This window comes from Pithys albifrons, chromosome 13, assembly GCF_047495875.1.
Source record: "Pithys albifrons albifrons isolate INPA30051 chromosome 13, PitAlb_v1, whole genome shotgun sequence".
In the NCBI taxonomy this organism is placed as follows: Eukaryota; Metazoa; Chordata; class Aves; order Passeriformes; family Thamnophilidae; genus Pithys; species Pithys albifrons.
Window position 1 is genome coordinate 18697479 of NC_092470.1, and position 22251 is coordinate 18719729.

The 22251-nt window shown below is 45.9% G+C and overlaps 1 protein-coding gene across 4 annotated transcripts in view; it reads left to right on the forward strand.

The window, feature by feature from the left end:
• LRRK1 (leucine rich repeat kinase 1) overlaps window positions 1–22251 on the forward strand; it is a 77532-nt gene that overhangs the window by 4438 nt on the left and 50843 nt on the right. For 2 of the 4 annotated variants that reach the window (XM_071568611.1, XM_071568610.1), the window contains exons 3-6: window positions 16002–16165; window positions 17169–17340; window positions 19135–19314; window positions 20384–20532. In XM_071568611.1, coding sequence (XP_071424712.1) covers window positions 16002–16165; window positions 17169–17340; window positions 19135–19314; window positions 20384–20532 — 665 coding nt within the window. Of the gene's footprint in view, window positions 1–24; window positions 201–11135; window positions 11333–16001; window positions 16166–17168; window positions 17341–19134; window positions 19315–20383; window positions 20533–22251 lie in introns of those variants that run through there. The other 2 variants (XM_071568614.1, XM_071568612.1) reach the window with 2 other exon arrangements.

The window sequence follows — 22251 nt, forward strand, 5'->3', positions numbered from 1 at the left end:
AGTGTGGGAAGAAGGTGTGTTTGACGCTTTGTAGTGAGTAAGCAGCCCCCAGCAGAAGCTCATGGTTTTACAGCCTTATTTTGGATTTTAGCAGCAACTATGAAGCAAAAGCTGATAGTTAATTCAGAGGCCGCCTTGTCTTGTTTGAAGACGTTCCTGAGCAGCATCACAGGGAGCTCTGGGAACTCCTTCCTTCCTCTGTATGTATCTGCTTGTTCTGTGGTGCTGATTTTTCTGTTTGCTTTGTTAATTAGCATGGTGACTTTCTATGACACTTGGTTATGGAATAGTCTTAAAATTCTTAAATTCTATCTTCTGAGTTTCGCTCTGGAAGAAATTATCTCCACTTGAATACTCAGCTACAAACCATGAGAAGAATTTCAATCTGCACTTACAATTCACAAGTGTTTCGAATTGCTAAATTTTTGTTCTGATTTGACCAGTTTTCCTCCTCTTTAAAGATGCAGTAAATTATTTTATGAGTGAATAATGAAGTGAAGAGTGGAATAGTTGTGTTTTCTACATATGGGGTTTATTTTTTTTCCTAAGAACTTTATTACGTGTTGCTGTGGTGTAACTATATTCAGTTATATTTTTATATATTCAGTTAAACTGGTTGAGTGAAGTACACAAATCTTGGTGGTAGATTCTTCTATACTGACATCTCTGGGTTATATTGTTTGGTAAACAGTGTTGGAAGTCTGACAGAGGGATCCTTGGAAAGCTGAAGTTCTTTGTACAAGGCAGCAGTACTGCCTTGGTAGATCTGCTCTTTATGAGGATATTGTACATGCTTAAACTCATTGTTATTTCAGGATTGTTTGGATCCTGCCAAGAATAATTGTCATCAGCTAACTGGTCCACTCCCTAAGTGAGCTGGTCCTTGCTCTGCATTTGGATGCTGTTCCAGGGATGGAACCACACGGTGACTCATCAGCCTCCTCATCTGAACCCATTGTTTCTGTGCCTTCATTACCAGCGTGGCTGCAGCCTCTGCTCCCCTTCAGTGGGAGCTGCTGGGAAGGGCAGTGAGAGCCCACAGCATTTCTGTAGTGCTGAGGACCTCCTTAGTGCTTGCAGAGTTTGGGATCTCCTTTGGGGCAGGAAGGGCAGGCTGTGGGTGTGAGGGGTTTGACAAACAGCGCCGTGGCACCGGTGGCTCTGTGGTGGGTCCCTCGGAGTGTGCACCCACTGCCATGATCATGTCAAAGCCATGTGGTTTTTAGGGCTGTGTTTCCTCTGGCAGCTGTGAAGACCTGGCCAAATGTATGTGAGGAATGTGTTCACAGCATCACTGTGAGTTAGAAATGTACCTGTGATGCAAGGGCTCACCTGGCTCTGGTGTCTCCTCTGCTGTTGCTCTCAGCTGAGCAGTGATCTCCCCTGTATCCCAGCAGGATTCCTGCTTTCCCTGGGAGTGGGGGAGCTGTGTGTCAGAGCTGGACCCTGTCTGCCCTCTGGGGATGGTGCTGGGCTTGACTTGGGCTTGGTGAGGCTCCCACTGGTCCACAGTGAGGATTTGTCATGGAACGCAGAATAACACTCCGGTTTGGGTGCAGTCACATCTCCCTTCCCTCCTCAAACCTGCTTCCTCTCCCCTGGATTTGTTCATCTTGTCCTAATTAAGAGAGAGAAGCTGAGCAGAGATATGGGGGTGGCTGCAGCCTCTGATGAAGCACAGGGCTTGGGAGTTTTTTTAAACTTGGTTAGAGTTCTGCATAAAATAGCAGAGGTGACATAATGTGAATTTTGCAGGAAATACAATGGAAAGCCCAAAGACATCACTGTATGAATGCCTAGAAAAGCATAAAAATTCATCTCCTTTCTTTGGGCTGGTTGGTTTCTTTGAATCTTATGGAATTTTACAGCTGAGATTTAATTCTTACATGGTTTTCTTGGAGTCAGTTGCTCAAAGGTGTAGGGGAACAGTCATTTTCTTCTAAAATGTAAGGGCATTTCTGTTAAAGAGCTTATCTTTCTCTTATTGTGAATTTATTCCACTTGCAGAATGTTCCTATGCCACTGGTGTGTGTCTTGGAGGTGGAATTGGATTATCCTTCAAACATGCCAGAGGGTGTCTCTTCTCTCCTGCTAAATCTAGAAATGAGCCTTGAAAAGGAGTGTTATGTTGGAATGTATTTAACATTACATAATTAGGGACAATGATGCCAATGATAACTGCTGGGATTTTTATGGTAGCTTTACAGATATCAACTAAATGCACCTCCACAACTTCTTTTGAGGCAAATCAGTTACAAGCTGGAGGCTTTCAGCCATCCAGGCAAACACACATGGACATGTGCAGTATGCCTGGAAAAGAGCCCTCAGTGTTAAATGAGGGAGCAAACAAGTCACCAGAATGTAATGAGTTGTCATTTGGAGTGGACCAGAGCCCCTTAAAGCTGTGCTTTGGAAATGCTGTGCTGACCCTGCAGCTCACAGGGCTTTATATTTTATCAGCAAGAAGCCACCCATGACAGCAGTGACCTTTGCAGTCCTGTCTGGGCCATGGCTCAGCTCAGAACTGATGCAGAGGGCAAGTTGTGCCACTTCCTGAGTGGGGGAAAAACCTCCAGTGTGAGTAAGAGTTGACCTGGAAGAGTTAAAGAGTGGCTTTAACCAGAGGAACTGCTCAGGAGCAAGTGCAGTTTTGTATGGAAAGTTTCTCAGTGGGTCGAATGGTGATAACTGGAGGTTGGCAAATGGAACAGCTTCTCCTCCTGGGACAACCTTTGTGCATCCAGCCTGACTTTGCACCAGGGCAGGACACGAGCCAGGTGGGCTGCAGTGCTGTGGGGAGGGCATGGGGCTGGAAACTTCCATTCTGTAACCTTCCAGCTGGCAGCCTGGCAGTGTGAGGGGCAGTCAAAAAAATAAAGGGCTACAGCAAACCCCCAGCTGTTCTATAGCAATAAAGGCAAGCAGAGCCCACCTGCTCCTGGGTGGGCACGGACATGGCACCCAGGTGAGAGCTTTGCTGGGTGTCCTTTGCAGGGCCAGGAGTTGGACTCCACAATCCTGATGGGTCCCTTGCAACTCTGCATATTCTGTGATTTCCTCACAGCTCTGCACAGTTGGGTTTTTGTCTTAAACATGAAGGGCAGGAACTTGCAGTTGTGTGCAGTGTGAAGAGCTTTGTATAAAAACCCTTCCTGCTGAACAGGGGAGGAGAGCAGCACAACTGCTACCACTTTGCTCCTTGGGAAATCACCATGTAAAGCTTAAAATCCTCAAAATCCTGTGTGTGTGGGGCCAGCACTGAGTCTTGGGGCCTCTTTGTGAACAGGGAAAAAGTACTCACAGCCTCTGTCCTGCTTTTTCCATCCACACATTACCCTGTAGTAACACTCCCCTGAGTTTTTTGTGGCAGGGTGGGGTGAGAAGGACAAGGAGAGCATCTGGGACATGATCTGAGCCCTCAGAGACCTGCACAGTGTGCTGGTTGTGTGAAGTTCTGTATAATCAGACTAAATGAGGCTTAAAGGTTTTCTGTTTTTCTTCCTGCTTGTTAAGCTGTGAGTTAGTTTGAAATGTTCCTATGATCAAAAAATAGACCAGGTATTGTGTGTGAGCTGAGTCTCACTGCAGAGTGCCCTGCAGAAGGAGAAGTAGGAAATGCTCAGCAGGAATAGGAAGTACACTAGTAAAGCAATAATAGGCTTGTATTTTTAAATATTTAAATAAACTCTTCACACAGAAGTGGTGCAATCTCACAGGGGCCAGGACTGAAGCGGAAGGCCTGTGGTCAGACCTGCTCTCCTGTGCACACCAGAGCAGGGCTGGTGCAACATCTCTCCAAACTGAGCCGGGATTTTCCAAAAGGGCAATGAATGCTGAGGAATTTACCCTTTTCCTGATAAGTACCATCAAAGCCTGCCTGCTCTTGAACTTGAGGGCTGTAGCAAGGAGGGCAGAGCTGCTGAGAGAGCCAGTGGTGCAGGCAGGACCTTGGGAAGCTGATTGAGCAGAGACTCCAGCCTGGGAGCCACTTTGATTTACAGACAGCAGTAAAACATTGATCTATATTTGAGCTGTGTCTGGTGTTATCTGTTCCTTTACAGCTTTGTTTGTCCACCTTTCCCTTAAGATGTGTTTGTGGTGTATTGCATTGAAATGTAGCTTATGACAAGTCTATCAAGAAGCCTGGGAAAAAACAAAGATAAGGTGATAAGGTAGTAAATAAAATCCTTTGCCCTTAGGACTTGTACACAGGGACTTTTTTTACAGTATCAGTAAGGTGATTTATAGGGCAGCTTTCAGGTGAGGGTTGGTTCTGGGTTCATAGAACTACTGTCCTCTGTTTCAGAGGGAAAAAAGCCATTCATAATGTTCACACCAACTCAGCCTTTACCAGCCTGTAATTGATTTATTGCTTTGTCGGAGATGTTGCCTGTGATTTTATACTTGCATTAAGAAAATGCAATGAATTATGGTTTTTTATCCTCCCCAAAGCCCATGGGGGCCTTATCCAAACCTCTTTAAAGACTCTGCACTGCCATAATGGGATCTTCAGGGATCCTTGCAGCACTGAGTGTGTGGTTTGTTTGTTTTTCCTTGCTCTGATCGATAAAGGGGCTGCCAGGGCTGTGCTTGGCAGGAGGCAGAGAGCTGGGAGGAACTGTTTGTGTTGCAGATGGGGCTGTGGGGGATGGATTTGGTACCATTCAGCTCCCAATCTGCTGTGGAGAATCGTGGAATTTTTAAGGTTGAAAAATACTTTTAAGATCACTGAGTCCAAGCATTAACCCAGCACTGCCAAGGCCACCATTAAACCATGTCCCCAAGTGCCACATCCATGTGGCTTTTAAATCCCTCCAGGGATGGTGACTCAGCCACAAAGTCTGTCTCCTAATAGGTTCTGTTTCAGGTTTTACATCAAGTCAGGCTGATATTTAATTCCTTTCCTTAGTCCAAGTCTGTGTGCTCATTAGTGGGTCAGCAATTGCTCATTTGCATGATTATGTATCACCACAGCAGCAGCTGCTCAAAGTTTCACAACAGAAGTGTCTCCATGCTTTGAATTTGTGCCTTGCCCTCATCTAGAGAACTTATAAAAGAAGTCTTTAAGTTTTAGGGAAGGTCCTCAACCTTCCCCAAGGCCTCCTGCAGTCAGAGGGGCTCTGTCTGTGCTGGGGGTTGGCAGTTTGTGTAGCTTCAGGACTTGCAGTTTGCCATGGAGAAGCACAGAGTAGTGGGAAATCTGGTGCAGATCTCTCTTTTTTGGTTCACCCTCCACTTGGAGAAGGCAGCAGATCCATGGGGAGCTTCAGGAACTTCTCAGCTGCAAAGACAAGCCCCATGTTGTCACCCAAGGGTGAGCCAAAGGGTCAGTTGGTCACAGGAAGGGCAGGAGGAAGGGGGTGGGTGGAAGGGGCAGGAACCTGGTGTTGGGAGCTGGAGGAGCAGCTTGATTTCCTCTCTAATAATCAATATATGATTCCCAAGCATCAAGGTTGGAATTTGGGACACTGCTGGGGAAAGCTCAGTCCCAGTCTGTGCACAGCTCCTTCTCTGTGCAAAGCTGAAAATCATGGAAAAATGATGAGCCCAGAGCAGTGATTCAAACAAGAAGTCTGGATAAATTTAGCTCAAACATTCTTGGTATGTTTGTGGTCGCTGTGGAAATTGCATCACAGCTCTCTTTAATGACCAGAATATCACTGGGCTGCCCAAGGAGGGCTCAGTGTGCAATCTCTGAAAAGCATGAGTGTGTCTTTGGATGTGCTTCACCTGCAGTTAATTGTTTTGGGGGATTATTTGTTTTATTCCCCTCTTGGTTGAGGAGTTTTTGGACTAGGGGTTATTGCTGTTTAATTGCAAAGCCACAAGGTTTGGAGCTGATGGGCTCTGCAGAGGGATTTTCTGCCTCACAGGGAAGGTCTGTCTGGGGAGCAGGACTCAAAAAGAGGGCTGGTAAAATTGCTGAAGACAAACCTCCTCCAGAATCTGCCTGCACGTCTTTCTGTCTTGCACATCAAAGAGCCTTTGAAATTGCTTTTATTTTTGCATCAAACAGGAACATTGTTATGGTTTTTAATTTTTTTTGTAGCACTAATGGACAGGATCCCTTTTTAGATCTCATATATAACTTGAAAAACAAAAAGCCTGGCTCCTTAAATGAGCCTGTAATCCTGGTCACAATTCTCCCATATTTTGCACCTTGGACCCTTCACACCATGTCAGGGTGGGAATAAAAGCTCTCCAGTCAAACATTTGCATGGATTGGACCAGGTTCTTGCATGCAATGGATCAGAGTCATCAGAGGTCAGTGGGAAGGAGATGAAATGTGTCTTGCCTCACTTTGCTGCCTCTACCTCGGAGCACACATCTAAAAATGCTGTGAGCTGCAGTGGGGTCACATCAGGAGCTTTCTCCGTTGTTTTGTTCCTTGGTTTTCTTTTTCTTTTCCAGACTATCATGTCCATCTTCCCAGTTCTGCGCTTCCCTTGGCTCTGCTGTTGCCAAATTGCCCCTTCAACTCTTTTGAAGTCAATATCTTGATTGCATTTTCTTTTCTTCTGCATGCAACATTTTCACATAAACTAACTTAGAGTGGCTGTTGTTGTGGTGATAAATGAGAAGTGAGGACAGCAAAGAGTAAAGTATTTTATTAGGTTGGCAGCACAGTTAGAGAAGCTCATTGAACTGTGTCTAACGTGCACTAAGCTTGGATTTTGCTGTGTGGGATGTTTACCCCCTCAAATCTCTTCCTTTAGATGTGTCTGCTTTTTCCTGGATCTGTCAGTTGGTTTAATTAAAGATGTTCTCTCGTTCTCCAAACTCCCCAAAGTAGCCTGTGAAGCTGTTTAATCTCAGGAGTCAGTGCTTGGGAGTTGGGTTGACTCCAGCCCGTGTTTAAGGTGGGAGCATTGGCTGTGGCTCTGGCAGGAGGGTGTGAGTCAGGGCCTGGTGTCACACTCCTGAATCTTGTGCAGGGCTTGCTTGAAGCAAGTTGACTTGTCTGTTGCTTCTGCTTTTTCTGGAAGACTGTTCCAAGCCTTGTTTCTCCAATATTTTAGACTTTTTTCTAACAGTCAAGCAAAATATATTCACACCCTGTACACAAATAGCTCTTCTGCTTCCCTGGTGTCTCCCTCTGGATGTATTTGTAGACAGGACTCCCATCTCCATCTAAACTTCATTTTTCCATGCTCAACAAGCCAAGATCTTCTCATCTGTAGTCTTATAATTAGGCCTTCCATTTCTTCCATTATCTTCTCCACCTCTTCCAACTTCTCTTAATATTCCATGAACATGATAAACTGGCAGTGTGCAAGATGTTTTGTGTATCTCTTTTTTTAATTCCTCTCTGACCAGCCTTTCCAAAATCTTCCTATGGCCCAGCTCTGTAAGGGACCTGCTGTGCTCCTTGGGGAGGGAGGAGGGACACTGGTGGCCTTGCAGGTGACAGCACAGCCCAGGACCCCCTCCCTGGGGTGGGTGGATGGAGGGAGGGAGGGAGGGAGGGAGGGAAGGATGGATGGGTGGATGGAAGAATGGAGGGAAGGAGGGAGGAATGGATGGATGGAGGGAGGGAAGGATGGATGGGTGGATGGAAGGATGGATGGATGGATGGATGGATGGATGGATGGATGGAGGGAAGGAGGGAGGAATGGATGGAGGGAGAACTGGACTTGCTGCTGTGGCCCAAGGGGACCTGATGGAGCAGCCATGACCTTCATCATACCACTTCCATCAGCATTCTCTGAAAGTCCCTTGGAGTTCCATGGGGCTGGAGAGACAGATGTTGGCGGCTTCTGTGCTACTATTTCTGCCCAGCTGTTGAGTTGCAGTGTTGTAAATGGGTTTGCCATCCAGGAGGGTATTTCCATGTGTTATTAGGGTGAAACATAAGCTTAAGAGCTCCTTCTCTCAGCTCCCACAGGCTGTGGGGTCACTGGATTTGTATTTGGTGGAGCCAGGAAAAGGCTTGGACTAAGAGGAGATGTGGACAGAGACCTTGGGCCCATCCTCCCCTCCCCTCCTGCAGGGAGTCCCTTCTGGACTCCTCCAGTTGTGGCCTCTCCCAGCTGGCCCCAAAAGCATTTGCTTCTTTCTAAAGCAAGTTTTAAATATATAAATAGAAGTGGACTGGCCAAGAGTTGGTCCCTCCCCAGTGTGAAAAATTAATGATTTTTTTTTTTAGAGGAATGTTGAGTACATTATTTCTTTGAAAGAGAGAAAACTTTGATGCATGGGATTTTTTCCCCTCTGATGAAATCTTGAACATTAGGGAAAAGGAAAGGTTTCAGAAGAAGCCAAAGTTAGCCGTGAAATCTTATTTTACAAAGTTCCAAATTAAATCCAATCTGGGTTTGGTTCATGGCTGTAATATTTGATTCAGTTGGACAGGAATGGTCTCACTAGAGACACCTTTCATCATTTAATAATCCTCACTTTGCTGCCATGCCTGGAAACGAGCACAAAGGAAATCCAAGAGTGTAGTCACACTTCTGCATGCTTAATGTATATCTTCCAATTTAAAATTTGGAAAGCAAGAGTGGCATAGCTGGCCTTGCATGCAGAAAGATATTTCTGAATGATTCAGGCTGTAGGATGGGAACCAAATCACTGAGGCCAAAAGACAAAAATAGCAGCTTTCCCTTAGAGCTGAGTCATTCGTATTTTCAATAGAGCAACTGGTTCTCTGGCCATTTGGACCTCTCTGGGTTCCCTCAAGAGCTTTTCTTTGAGGGTGAAAATGAGCACCATGTGTTCTCTGTGGGCTTGGCTGGGCCTTTGCATTCCTGGAGGGATGTGGGGCATCCCCCTGCCCTGTGAGGGGGCCTTTGCTGGAGGTGCTCCCTGTGCCATCCCTTCCCTGTCCTGGGGCCGGGCTGTGTCTGCCCGAGGGGTGGTGCCTCCAGGAGCCCATCTGAGCCACCCCTGAGAAATGTGCTGTGGCCACTGATGCTCTCAGTGCTCCTGCAGTTTGAAAAGGATCAACATGTGCATGTGAGGCTCCTTAGGCCTGACAGTTGTACTCAGGGGAGGGTAAAACCATCCCTGTCACCAACAATTCCCAGTTCCTTGTGCTGGAAAAAAGGATGGCAGAGTTAGTGAAGGGCTCTCTCTGATCCCATTGCCTTGCCATGGCTTTGTGTAGTCTCTTTGGTACTTCAGCAAAGAATAACCAGCTCAGCTTCATTTTAACTTCTTGGACAATACAAATAATTTCCAGACCCCTGGGAATCTGGGATGTGAACACAGAAGTGCAGGAGCCTGCTCAGGTCTGGCAGAGCTGCTCAGCCCCAGCTCAGTGCTGGTGTTGGCAGACCCTGATCCTGCTGAGTGTGTTACCAGCATGCCTGGCTTTTCTGTGCCCTCATCCCTCACTCTCCTGCATGATGGAGGAATGGTTGTGCAAGTGAGGAGCTGAAGCCTTTGAAGGCTTTTCTGTTTTTCATAGTTCAGCTCTGAGCCCAGGGAAAAGGCAGCACTCCAAAGCATTTTTCCATCCGGGACTTCATATTTTCCTTTTAGCTTGGACTTAGCAAATGCTTTTTTTTTTTTCCTTGCAGGTTAAGACTGTTTCTAAATAGAAAATTTCCAAGGATTCTGGTGCTAAGTGGTCACTTTGCTCACCTTTCCCTAAAATTGTCAGCTCCTGTGTGCTCGCTGGAAAATGGTCAGTGCCCATCAGTGACATGTAAACAATTTCCAAAGACTCCCAGAATATGCAATAATAGTGACAAATATCCCTTCAGTGCTGGCTTATTGCCTTTGTGGCATCCTCCTGTGTTGCATATCTGGTTTCTCTGAGGGTTCTGAGTTCCCTTTAGGGGCAGGGAGTGTTGATTGTGAGCCTTGTTGGAGATGCTCGTGGCTTTTGTACCCGATCCATCATCTTTTCCAGTGCCTTGGCAGGCGCTTCTCAGTGCAGGGCCACTCCTTTAATTAGCTGAAATAATGGATGTTTGGGGGAAATGGAACCACAGAAAATGGGCAGAAAAAGCGTGTGGAGGGTTCAAGTGTCCTGGGAAGCTGGCACATCTCCCTTACTGTGAGAGAGATTCATCAGGGTCAGGGGGACATGGCCCAGTTCTGGCACAGCTTCTCCAGTGGCAATGCTGAGCTTCCCAGGGAAACCATCTTGTTCTCCCTCAGCTGGATTTACCCTGACTTTCCATCCTTATCTTCTCACAGGGGCATTTATGAGTGGTTCTGACCATTTTTTAACTCTTTCAGAGATATTTTATAGAAGAATTGACTGAGCCATATGTGCTTTGCCTAAATCTGAGGATGAGGTGTAAGAGATCAGAGGGGTTTTGCTGCAGGACCCTCCTCTAAGTGGTTCTGGGCCAGGTCCTGCCTGTGGGGACAAGTGGGCAAGGTTGGGGGGCACAACTTCACTTCTGGGGAAAGATCTGGGTCTGTGACTTTGTCCCCTAAGACACGAATTAATTAAGTGAATGAACAAAATCTTTCAACTTTCAACAAATGAAACGTTACTTTGAAGTGCCAGCTAATTAGAGAAGGAACACAGAAGGTATCTTTATTTCATGAAGCATTTTTACTGACTTGGGCTGACTTGGTTTTTTAATTAAAGAACCCAGGGCTTTGAGGCTTTTCTTTCTGTTTTGGGATGGGATTTTGCAGTATCTCGAGGACTTCCAGAGGACTGAAGGATTTTTCTTACCCCCCTAAATGGAAAGTGCAGTGTAGGGCAGTTCCATCATCCCCTGAAGCCCCTGGAGGTTTCCTGCTGGCTGCTGTTCAGTTCATTAGCCTGAGGTTTCTCACACCAGCAGAAGATGCTGTTGCAGAGCCTCAGAAATACCAGGGCTTTCCATTAATTTGGCAAACCAGCCAGGCAAAGCTTCCACAGGGTAGTGTTGAAAAACGTCCAGTGACAGTGGTGAGTTTTCAGCTTTTGGGGGTGTTGGTTTTCAATATTCAGCTCATCTTCCACCTCATCTCTGTCCCATTTTTAATGTGTGCTGTGGCAGCGCTCAGAAGTCAAAATGGGAAAAGATTAAGCTGGTAAAGGTTGGCTCCAGCCATCTGCTGTTGAGGAATTAATGCCTGAGCTCAGGCAGTGAGCCCTGCCCACCCCCATCCCCAATCCTCCCAACCAGAGGCTTGGATTTCACTGGGATGGCACATGGAGATGAAAACAACTGTCAGGGCTAAACTGGAGTAGTTAATTCAGCCAAAGCAGCAGCCAGCCAGCTGAGAGCTCTGCCAGCCAGTGGCTGCTGTAGGAGCTGCTCTGCTGGCTTATCAGCCCCAGGAATTAACAGCTTAATTACATCGCTGAATGGGAGGCCGTGTTGAAGCAGCACCTGGATTTGCTCCTGGCTCTGGAAATACCTGCACACATTATGACAAGGTCAGTGGCAGTTTTCAAGTTTTATTATGGTTGTAATTCTGTTCTGCAGGAAGTTTATCCTCCTGCCCTGTTCTGTCCTGGGTTAAGCATCTCATCTATATCTTTCTCAGCTAAATAAAAATACCCTGCTTAGTTGACAAAGAACTTATCAAAGGGCCTAATTTGCCCTTTACAGCTCTGTGGGTTTGTGGCAGAGGTGCAGTGATTGGGGATATAAAGGTAATAATCATTTATTCAGTGTGCTGCTTTGTTGTGCATCCATCTGCTGATTCACAGCCTTGACCTGCAAACCCTCCCCTTTTATTACTGCCAGACTGGCCTTTTAGGAATTTTAGAAGGTTTTTTTTTCACCTGCTGTAATAGCAAGGCCTGTGACAGGGTGTGACTACATAAACCCCATAAATTCTCCTGGTATTCCTTGTTATTAAAAAGACATTTTTATTTAGTTTCTCTGCGCTGGCTCAGCAGTCTGTTGCCCTTTAAAAGTGATGTCTTGTAACCTTTGCATGGCAATTAAATAACTGTTTTTTTCATTGATTATCTCTGTTGCCATTGGGATCTTTTTTTAAAAAAGAAAACTAGTCTTGTCTTTAGCTTTTATAAAGGGCTGTTATTGCAAAGCCAAATTTTAAAGGTACTTCCAAAGTATAAAACAATAAAAAAATCGAGTGGGAAATATTTCTATATTTGGTTGGTTTTTTACAAGCTAAAGGGTGTGAGGAATAGATGAGGGATGCAGTTTTACTGCTTCCCCTCATTAGTAGAAAATAAGAAAAGAAAAGAAGCCCCAGATCTACAAAGAGGTTAAACAAATGCAATGCAGAGATGCAGAGTCTGAATGATTTAAAGTCCACGGCTTTATTTCCACTGACATTCAAAGGTGTTGGAGGAAAGACCCCCCCTCAGTTCAGACAGGCTTCATTTATCTGCTTTTTGGTGCTACTTTTGGGGCAGTGGTTTTAGAAGAACCTGTGCCAGCACAGGGACTGTCCCAGATCTGTGTGAAACTCTGGGTGTGTAAGAGTTTCTGGGATATTCCAGGAATATCCAAGAAGTACTGCTGGAATATCCTCATTTGCTGTGCATAGAACGCTGTTGTACAGAAATGCAGAGCCTGTTATGCAAAGCACAGGAGCCACTTCCTAAAGCTCTGCAAGCTGAGAATTAAGGGCACTTTGTTACATCCAGGCTGAAGAGCTCAGTGTGAGCATGACCAAGTCCAAAGGCAGAGGGTCAGTGTCACTCAGCCTCAGAATTGCTCTCATTTCACATCCTTCAAGGCTGTGTGTGGCTGAGGTGACTCTGTCAGGAAAGCCCTGAAAGAGCTCAGGTGAAGACCAGAAGATTGGTAGGGTTAAAACCACAGGGAGAATTTCTTTGGATTTTGGCCCAGATTTTTGCTAAACATGACTGGTGCATCTCTTGGCAAAACTTTATTCCCAGCCTACAGGAATGCCAGTTCTGATGATGGTTCAGTCATGTATCCTGTAGAAATAAAACAGTCTGTAGTCAGTAGAATGTAATTATTCTCTTTTTTCCCCCCTCTACTGCTGAGTATAAATTAAGATTGCAAAACATGCTGTTTCTTATTTTCCACTTGTATTTCAGAAGTCAATATATCATTTACTAAGTCACCAGGAAGTCTTCTGTGAATTGGGTAGTTTGTTTGGCACGAAGCTCAGCTTTGCAGTGGATTTGTTTTTGGAAACCTGGGGATGGATGGCCAACCTTCTCTTATTTAACCTTTGATAGCTCAGGTTAACTTAGACAGGATCATGTGGGTACAGCTGTCGGTTCTGGGCAAGCTTTTTTATCATTATCTCACCAGTTTTACTCTTTTCAGGCTTGTTCAGTCTCAAGGACTGTTTTTTCCAGAGACTTTTGGCAGCTTCTTCCCTCAGGTCTTGGGCAGGAGGTCACTTTACTCTGCAGAGTGGACTCATAGAAGGAAGCTCTGAGGACAGTTCAGAATGAATGATGAGCAGCATTATTTTTTGCCAGGAATGTATCATAGAAATATATTGGTTTCAAACAGTGGAATTGCCCAGATTTCTTCCACCCAGTGAAACTTTTATTGACTTGCCCTTGATGGATGTTCAGATGTTCAAAACTGAGAGGTTTGCTTAGATCAATAAAAGTTTAACAAGGCTGAAATTGAGTCTGAGGACTAAAATGGATATCCCTAAGACTCTTCAGGGTGCAGATAGACCTTCCCATTCCTGGAGAGCCCAGAATTCTGCACCAAACACACATGGGCAGGCTGTGCTGGTTGATGGCCAGCCCATGTTCTCCAAGCAGTGGTGGTGGCACCAGTGGTTGTAACAAAGCCATTACACTACAAAGGACTTAAGAAATGTTGGGGAGGCCAAAGCTGTGAGAGGAAGCATGACACATTAGCCCAGTTGTTTTGTGAAGTGGGTGTTTGGCAAAACACAGAAGTGGTCTTGGGATCAGGGTCTGGCATGTAGAGTTCCTCCTTCCTTCAGTGACAATACCGTGATCCTTCTTGTGCTCCCTGGACAAATGGTTGGGTGGTCCCCTGTGCACAATGGGTCACTTCCAGCAGGAGAGCTGGAAAATGCTCCTTTAAGGAGGGTTCTGGTGTGCAGGGTACGTGGGAGGTTATCTGGAGACCTGTCTGCTCGAGGAGGATGTGACACCAGGATGAATGGTGAGAACGAATCTCTCTGAGATCCTTGTACCTCCACCTTCCCTGGCCATGACTTAAAAACAAAGAGAAATGGCTCTGCTCAGTTGTTTGGCAGAAAGGATGTGCCTTTACATCTGGAATAGCTGCAGATGTGGGTATTGAGTGCTCGTCCCCCAAATGAGGATTGAGGCTGGAAGGAAGGAACTTTTGCCCCTGCTTTCAGCACGTTTGTAGGACCCAAGTTAGTTGCTGTGCTCTTGCAGCCCTGGCTTGGGGGCCTTCTTGAGCAGGAAGCTGAGCAGTTTTCCAGCTGTTTTGTATCTCCGCTGTGAGGCATTTTTTCCTCCATGGGGAATTCCAGAGCTCCTCTCTAGGTTCAGGATTTCATCACAGGGCGCCGAGCGTGTTCCAGTAACTGTTTGCTTGGATTTGTACTTTGTGATTTCACTGAGTCCAGTTCTGAGTTCTTCTGACTGGAGGACTATTTTGCTTTTAAGTTCCCCCCTCTTATCATCCTTTACTTGCCAAAGGATCATTTACATTTCCTGCCTTTGGTGTCCATTAAAATGAGGATTAAATCCTACACAACATTCTTAGAGATCCCTTATGGGTGTGTGGTTTGCTCTAAAAGACTGGACCAAATGCAGCATTAATTTTTTTCCCCATGTACTCCCTAAAACTACAGAATTATGAGGGCACTGCACCTCTTACCATGAGCTCCCAGATGCTGTTTATTGTGCTGCGATTGAATCCCACTTTGATCAGCCTGGATTTCTGCTCCTTGTCCTTCACACGTTCTGCAGCATCTGAGAAGGTTATTGATGTGGGCACAGTTTTAATGGCACGAATCTCTGGGGCGTCTCCGGTGCCAGAGTGATTCGAGCTCCCTTTAAATAATTGATGAGAAGTGTTAGTCAGAATCCATTGGTGATTCAGACTGCATTATTCAAAGATATTTACTGACAGTTATAGATTGCTCTAAATTTACTCCTTTCTCTAGTCTGCATTAAACTAGACCCTGTGTGACATGTGTGTCTATTTAAAAAAAACAAAAATAAAAGAATAAAATCCTTATTAACATATGTGAAAATCTGTGGGCTTAAAGGCTTTATTTAACCAGTTGCAAGTAAGCAATTCATAATGTTTTACAGGAAAAAGTGAGTTTCTTTTCAAGTGAAAAATGGGTTTTCTTCCTCTGTCTTGCATGTTCTTCAGGAGTAGACCTGAACATCTTGGAATTCAGTGGCTTTCCTGCAGTTTTCCCTGTCCTGATAGTTGAAGGGGTGGGTGTGAGACTTCTTGGCTCCCTCTTCTCTAACCACCCACCACAAGCACCTTCTCTAATGGCTTGCAGCTTTTAATCTTTGACATGTAAAAGCTCTTCTGGCTCCTGATGGCATGTAGGGAAAAAAAGGCTAGTCTAGAAGATTCTCCAGGGCCGATTAGGGGGATATTGGGCATCATGCACCATCCTCAGAGCAGAAATATTCCCAATTTCTTTTCTTTCATGCTCACTGGGGTGTAAAGCTGTGGTTGAAAGCACTGGGGAAGGACAGCAGGGCTTTACTGAGGTGTTGTCAGGAGTGAAACGAGACTGAAGGAAGGGCAGTGATCCCAGGATTGCCTTGCAGGTCATGCAGATTCCATGTTCCTTCAGGAGCCCTGTGGTTGCCAGGCCCATGTGAGCCCTCCTGTTGCTCAGCAGGGGGGTGAGTGTGCCAGGCAGCTGCAGAGGTTCCATGTCAGTGTGTGGGACCTTCACAGCATCCTCTGGAAACCACCTCTGGGACTGTTTGGGGAACTCACAGTCCCTTTTAGTTTCATGTCCCTCTTGGCAACTACTTTAACCTATTAGCATTTTTGTTTATCAGCCTCTTATTTTTAATTGTGTGCAGTAAATATTCCACTGGAAACAGTTCACCCTCTTCTTTTTATTGCCAGGATTCATTGACATTGCAGGTGTGCACGAGCAATGAGCAGGGACTTCTTCCTGACTCCTCTTCCCTATTTTCCCTGCAGGAACTGTGGATATGGGTGGCAAACAGTCCACAGTTGGAGAAGTCTCTGTGATTCAGACACCCGTGACAGAGAGCATCCAGGATGCCTACAAAGCTGGGGACCCCAGCAAGGCCCAGGAGCTCATTAGGTTGTCCTGTGAGGAGACTGCACTGCAGGTGGAAAAGGTAGGGAGGGTGAGGTGACTGCTCTTCCTCGAATTTCACAGGGAAAGAAACCCAAATGCCAAAGCTGCTGTTGTTTTGACCCTGAGATTAGCTGGTTAAAACTTGGGTGTAATAATGCCAAGGTCATGGGTTCAATACCCTCTGTGGGCCATTGACTTAAGATTTGGATCAATGATCCTTGTGGGTCCCTTCCAACTCAGAATAGTCTGGGATTCTGTGAAATTTGTGATTCTGTGATTTTTCATGGAGTAAATCCATTCAGTTATAGGGGCCCCAGCCATGGCTGGTTGTGTGGGGCACTTCACAAAGCTGCTCAGGGACACTATTTGCCCTGGCAAACACTGCTCAGGAAGATGAGACAGCCCACAGGGAGCAGAGCATGTGGGAACAGGAGGCTGTGTGAGGTGGGTGCTGGTGCTGTGGTCACCAAAACAGGGAAATACAGTTTTCCCTGTAAAAAGGAAGCACTTTATAGACTTAGCAAAACATGTTTCCCCCCATCAGTACAAAGATGGTCAGTGGCCCATTGGGCAGATGTTGCTGCTTGTGTTTGGATCTGTGTCACAGGCTCTGTGCCAGCTCCTGCACTGCTCTGCCTTCAGAGCCCTCACTGAGAGCCTGCTCTTTGCACAGAGCTGGGCTTGGTGTGGTGGGACAGCACCTGCATGTCAAGTCCAGGCATATTGGCCATCTCCAAAACAGGAATTACTACACCTTGTAGCTGAGCTGTGCAAATGCTTTCACTGTTGCTCCCTGAAAAATGGATTTACACTCACCAATCTGTGATAAAACCATGCAAAACTGTAATACAAAGCCCCCACAAATTAATGTAATTAATGTCTCACACCAGTGATTCTAATGGCTACTCATGTTTATGACCTCCTCAACTAACCACGGTGACAGTGTGCCTGCATTAGCATGGGCACAGATAAACAGCATAGCTCTAGAAATGCTCTTTCTCTGCCTTCACAGAGAGTTTCTCCTGCTGTATTTTCTTCCCCAGTGTCAGCTTTTAGGTATTGCAGCAGCCTATGGGGACCTGCAGGCAGTGAGGTACCTCCTGAAGGAAGCGCTGGTGGTGCTGCCAACAGAACCCAACGATGACAACGCAGCTGTGGTGGCAGCTTACTTTGGGCACAAGGACATTGTGAAGGAGCTGCTGGATTCCCTGCGTGGTAAGCCTTGCCCCTGCCCTTCCTCAGGCTGGCATTTATTTATTTATTTAATCCACATTCCTTGAAAGGGGTGGGACTTAATCATGGGAAAGTGTGTGGAGGGATCTGATCTCTGCTGTGCTTGAAGGAAACTTCCCCCGTGGGTCAAAAAGCACATACATAAAAATAACTCCCTGCAGGGAAGTTCTGGCCAGGTGGGGGTTGGTCTCTTCTCCCAGGCACTCAGCAATAGGACAAGGGGGCACGGGCTCAAGCTCTGCCAGGGGAAATTGAAGTTGGAGATCAGAAAAAAATTCTTCACTGAGAGAGTGCTCAGGCATTGGAATGGGCTGCCCAGAGAGGGGGTGGATTCCCCATCCCTGGAGGTTTTTAACCTGAGCTTGGCCGTGGCACTGAGTGCCATGATCTGGTAAAGAGACTGGAGTTGGACCAAGGGTTGGACTTGATGATCTCGGAGGTCTCTTCCAACCCAATCTATTGTATGATTCTGTGATTAATATTCCATGTTTGCAAATTGGACATGGAGGAAGCTGCCATTGAGACAGTTCATTCCCATCAGCCCTCAGAGCTGGGTAACATTCCAGACCCCACAGAGGAATTAGGGGATTTCTGAGGAAAGCATCATCCCACTGCTGATCCAGCAGTCCCAGTGGAGCTGGGAGTGACTGTTGAGGAACAGTTTGGGTGCAGAGCTGGCACCCACTTTGTTCTCTTCCTGGCGTTTTGTTTTGTCTTTCAGGGGAATTAATTCCTTCTTTAGAATCATAATTATATGTTACCTAAATTTTATTTTAGCAATTGTTTTACAGCAGATCAGAGATGTTTTTAGCTCAGTTCTTAAGGCAGCTGTGGGGGCAGGGGCAGAGCTCTGAGTCAGGAGCAGGAGCTGGGTTGGGTCCCCTGTTGCTCTCTCAGTGTTCTTGGCTTGGCAGCTGCTTCTCCCTGGGACCCTCCATGGATTTGGGATCCAGTGGTCCTGCAGAACCTCTGGGGAAAATCTGCTTGGACCTCAGACCCTGCAGAAACCACACCAGCTAAGCTTGGTTGTGCAGTGTTTGGCCTGATTTTAGCTCTAGCTGAACCCTTGCCAGTGGCCTCCCTGAGAACGGGAATAACCTGTTGAGAAACCTGCTTATTTGGTGCTCTGTGAGAGCAAAAGAAATGTTCCAGTTTGGGGGATGCAATTAAGTGTAATATTTCCTTCAGCCAAAAAAGAAGCTGATTAACCTAATAGAAAAAATTAAATTATATTAATATAATACATTGAGTAATAAAAAGTGACTTAAAGTAGTTTCTGGAAACTTAGTTTAGAACTGACCAAATTCCCTCCAACAGTTGCTTTGGGGGGGTCTTTACAAACAGCAGCTTTCAGACATTTTTATGCAGGACTTTCCAATTGTTTCCTTGGGAAATTACACAGAAACCAATCACAGGGCTTAGGAATAGATAGCACGAATTTGTAATTTGGCTGTTGCACTGCAGTGATTCTCTCTGGAACAGTGAGAACCACTTGTGGCTTACAGATCAAGCCCCTTTTTTGGAGCATGAGGGTGAGGGATTTAGTCCAGTTGTTAAGAATGCAAAGAGCATTGTGATTTCCACATGGATAAGCTGCAAAAAAAGAAGTTTTTTCTGCTCTCCAACTTCAATTTCCCCTGGCAGAGCTTGAGCCCATCGTGCCCCCTTGTCCTATTGCTGAGTGCCTGGGAGAAGAGACCAATCCCCACCTGGCTGGACCTTCCCTTCAGGTAGTTCTAGACAGTGATGAAGCCACATGCCATGTGTTTTTGGTAGGGCCTAACACTTGCCAGCAGCTGCTGAACTGGATGTTGGCCATCGCCTGCCAGCAGGGCCACCTGGACATCGTGAAGCTGCTGGTCCGAGCCTACAGCGCCGACCCCGAGAGCTGCGCCGTGCGCAGGAACGAGTTCCCCGTGCTCATCCGCCTGCCCCTCTACGCCGCCATCAAGGCAGGTGAGTGTCTGCAGCACCCCCGGGCCCACCCCTTCCTGCAATGCCTTTGAGTTGTTGGCTTCTGAGATCAGCTCAGTTGGTTAAAACTTGGCTGTAATAATGCCAAGGTCATGGGTTCAATCCCCTGTGTGGGCCATTGACTTAAGAGTTGGACTTGATGATCCTTGAGGGTCCTTCCCACTCAGAATAGTCTGTGATTCTCTGGGTTTCCAGGGGGGTACATGAAAATGAAATTGGCTCTGAGTCTTCTGACTTGGCCACATTGAAGGCAGGGCTTTCTGAAGTTAAGATTGCTGGAAATGCTGAGGGGCCAAATTTAAGGCAGTGCTTTCTGAAGTTGGGTTGCTGTAAATGCTGAGGGGCCACATTGAAGGCAGGGCTTTCTGAAGTTGGGTTGCTGTAAATGCTGAGGGGCCACATTGAAGGCAGGGCTTTCTGAAGTTGGGTTGCTGTAAATGCTGAGGGGCCAAATTTAAGGCAGTGCTTTCTGAAGTTGGGTTGCTGTAAATGCTGAGGGACCAAATTTAAGGCAGGGCTTTCTGAAGTTGGGTTGCTGTAAATGCTGAGGGGCCAAATTTAAGGCAGGGCTTTCTGAAGTTGGGTTGCTGTAAATGCTGAGGGACCAAATTTAAGGCAGTGCTTTCTGAAGTTGAGTTACTGCAAATGCTGAGAGGCTGAGATTTCCTCCATAAACTCCCAGGGAAAAGACCCTTAGGAACTCAAATCCCTGCAAGTCAAAGCATTATTGTTATGGACACTCTGGCACACATGCTTGATTTAGGCTGAATCATTTACACTTCAAAGCACAGCTGTGTGTATAGTTTAATAAGACAGGGGAAAAAGAGGAAAAAAGAGCCTGGGCCAGCACTTTTCAACAGTGTCTGTGCTGTCTCAGTTTGACTAATCTGAGTGCTGTCACTGGAGGAAACAGTCTTTACCCAGTTCAGTTTCTTTTTGCACACCCCCATGGGTTTTTTCAGAAGTGGTTATTTCCCAGGATTTCTGTTCAGGTCCCTGTTGGTTCATTTACATGAGACAAAGAGAACAAACAATCTGCTTTTCTCTGAAGGGAATGAAGATGTCGCCGTGTTTTTGTTACGGAATGGAGCTTTCTTTTGTTCCTACATCCTGATGGACAGTCCTGAATCCAGCAAACACCTCCTGAGGAAGTATTTCATTGAGACGAGCCCACTGCCAGGTAGTGCTCCAGCAAAAACAGTAAGTAGCCATTTATGTGTCTGAAGAGATGTTATTTTAAAGAGGCATCGTGTTAATAATTCATAATTGGCTTTGTGTACTGTGTGGTTGGTGATTCTTCTTCTCAACTGAGAGCATTGTGGTTTGCTACCCATTGAGAGAACAAGCAGTGAAAGTGGCTTTGATGCCAGAGCTGAATTAGAAGGTGTAAAACATCAGGCCTTTAAGTGGCACCATTTGTGCAGGACAGTGTGTGACAACTTCCACGTGGCAATTCCAATACCATGGTGTGAACCAGGTGTGAGCTGGGGAAAGGAAACATCCACTTGTGCTCAGTCTTCCAGAAGAGAAGCTGACCTTCTTCCAGCACAGGTTTGCTCTGTGAGCCCAGGGCAGTCACTTCAGCTGGGGTTTTGTTGTTCCTCCTGCTTGATGGCACAAGCTCTGTGCTGGCCCAGGGTGTCAGTGTGGCCCAGAGTAAACCCTCCTGTGTCTGCTGGCACATACAAATAGGGTCATGTGGCTTTTTGTTGGTGTGGAGCATGAGCAGAGACAGCTCACATCTGCTCAGCATCTTCCCTGCTTCAGATTCCCATCAGTAAAAGGTGGCTGGTGGCTCTTGCAGTCAGTTGCTCAGGACAGGTGTGGCTTTCTGGACCAGAATGGTGTGTGATGAGATCGTGTTACTTGAGCTGTGCTTGTCCCACAGAAATGGGTTATATTGAGGCACAGAAGATGCCAAAAAGCAGCTGAAGCCTTTTTAGGTTGGCAAGAATAATATTTAGCCATTTAGATTGTTCTGACCATGTTGGTAATTCATTTGCATCTCTCTCCCACTGCAAAACAGGGAGATTTGAACTCCTGAAGTCCCACAGCTGCTGAAAGACTTAGTAAATGGTGAGGATGCTTTGAGATCTGCAGATCTCATTGTTTTCATGCAGGGAATGGTTACATTTCATTATTATTAAGTGTGCTTGGATGTCTTAATCTCTATTATCCCAGTGTCCTTTATTCAGAACTGAACATCCCACCCTGGTAGTGTTTTATAGGGGAGCACACAGTATTTCATATCATTTACACTGTTACCCAGCCATTTATTGTCAGGCATTTTTCATTTTCCCCCTCAGTGTGTAGTTTAACCAACACAGAGTAGGAGCATCAGAGCTTTCAATAAGTTACAGTTTTCATCAGGGCATAAAATTTTTTGCAGTGAAAAGATGTCCCTGATCAATCCAGCCGAGCATCTGTTTGCTCAGTTTGTAGCATTGCAGGCTGTTGATTCTGCTTTAAATAAAAATAAGCAGAGGAGTTTTGAGAGTTTTACAGACTTCTCCATTCTCTGTTTTCCTGCCAAAACCCTCTCACTGGGTTCCTGATGATACTCTAATTATTGGGGACTGCAGACCACATCTGTGAGCTTGACACATTCAGAACCCTCTCTGTGCTATTCTGAATTTTGTTGACAGACAAACAAAAGGAGGCTGAATCCTAGATGTGAGATAAGAGTTGATAAACCTACATGCCATTTAGAACTAAAAAGAAGAATCCAACTGGATAATTCAGCCTGAATAAACTTGGAATAAATGTTTGAATCACAGGGAAGAGGTCTGTTTTCCATGTGAATTTGCTGGCAATATTTAACTTAGCTGCTGTAAAAATGACTCAGCTTTGCTGTTGTCACACCCTGAGTGAAGAAGAGAGCAGTCTTAAAACATCAGCTCATTGCCAGAAGGGCCTGGT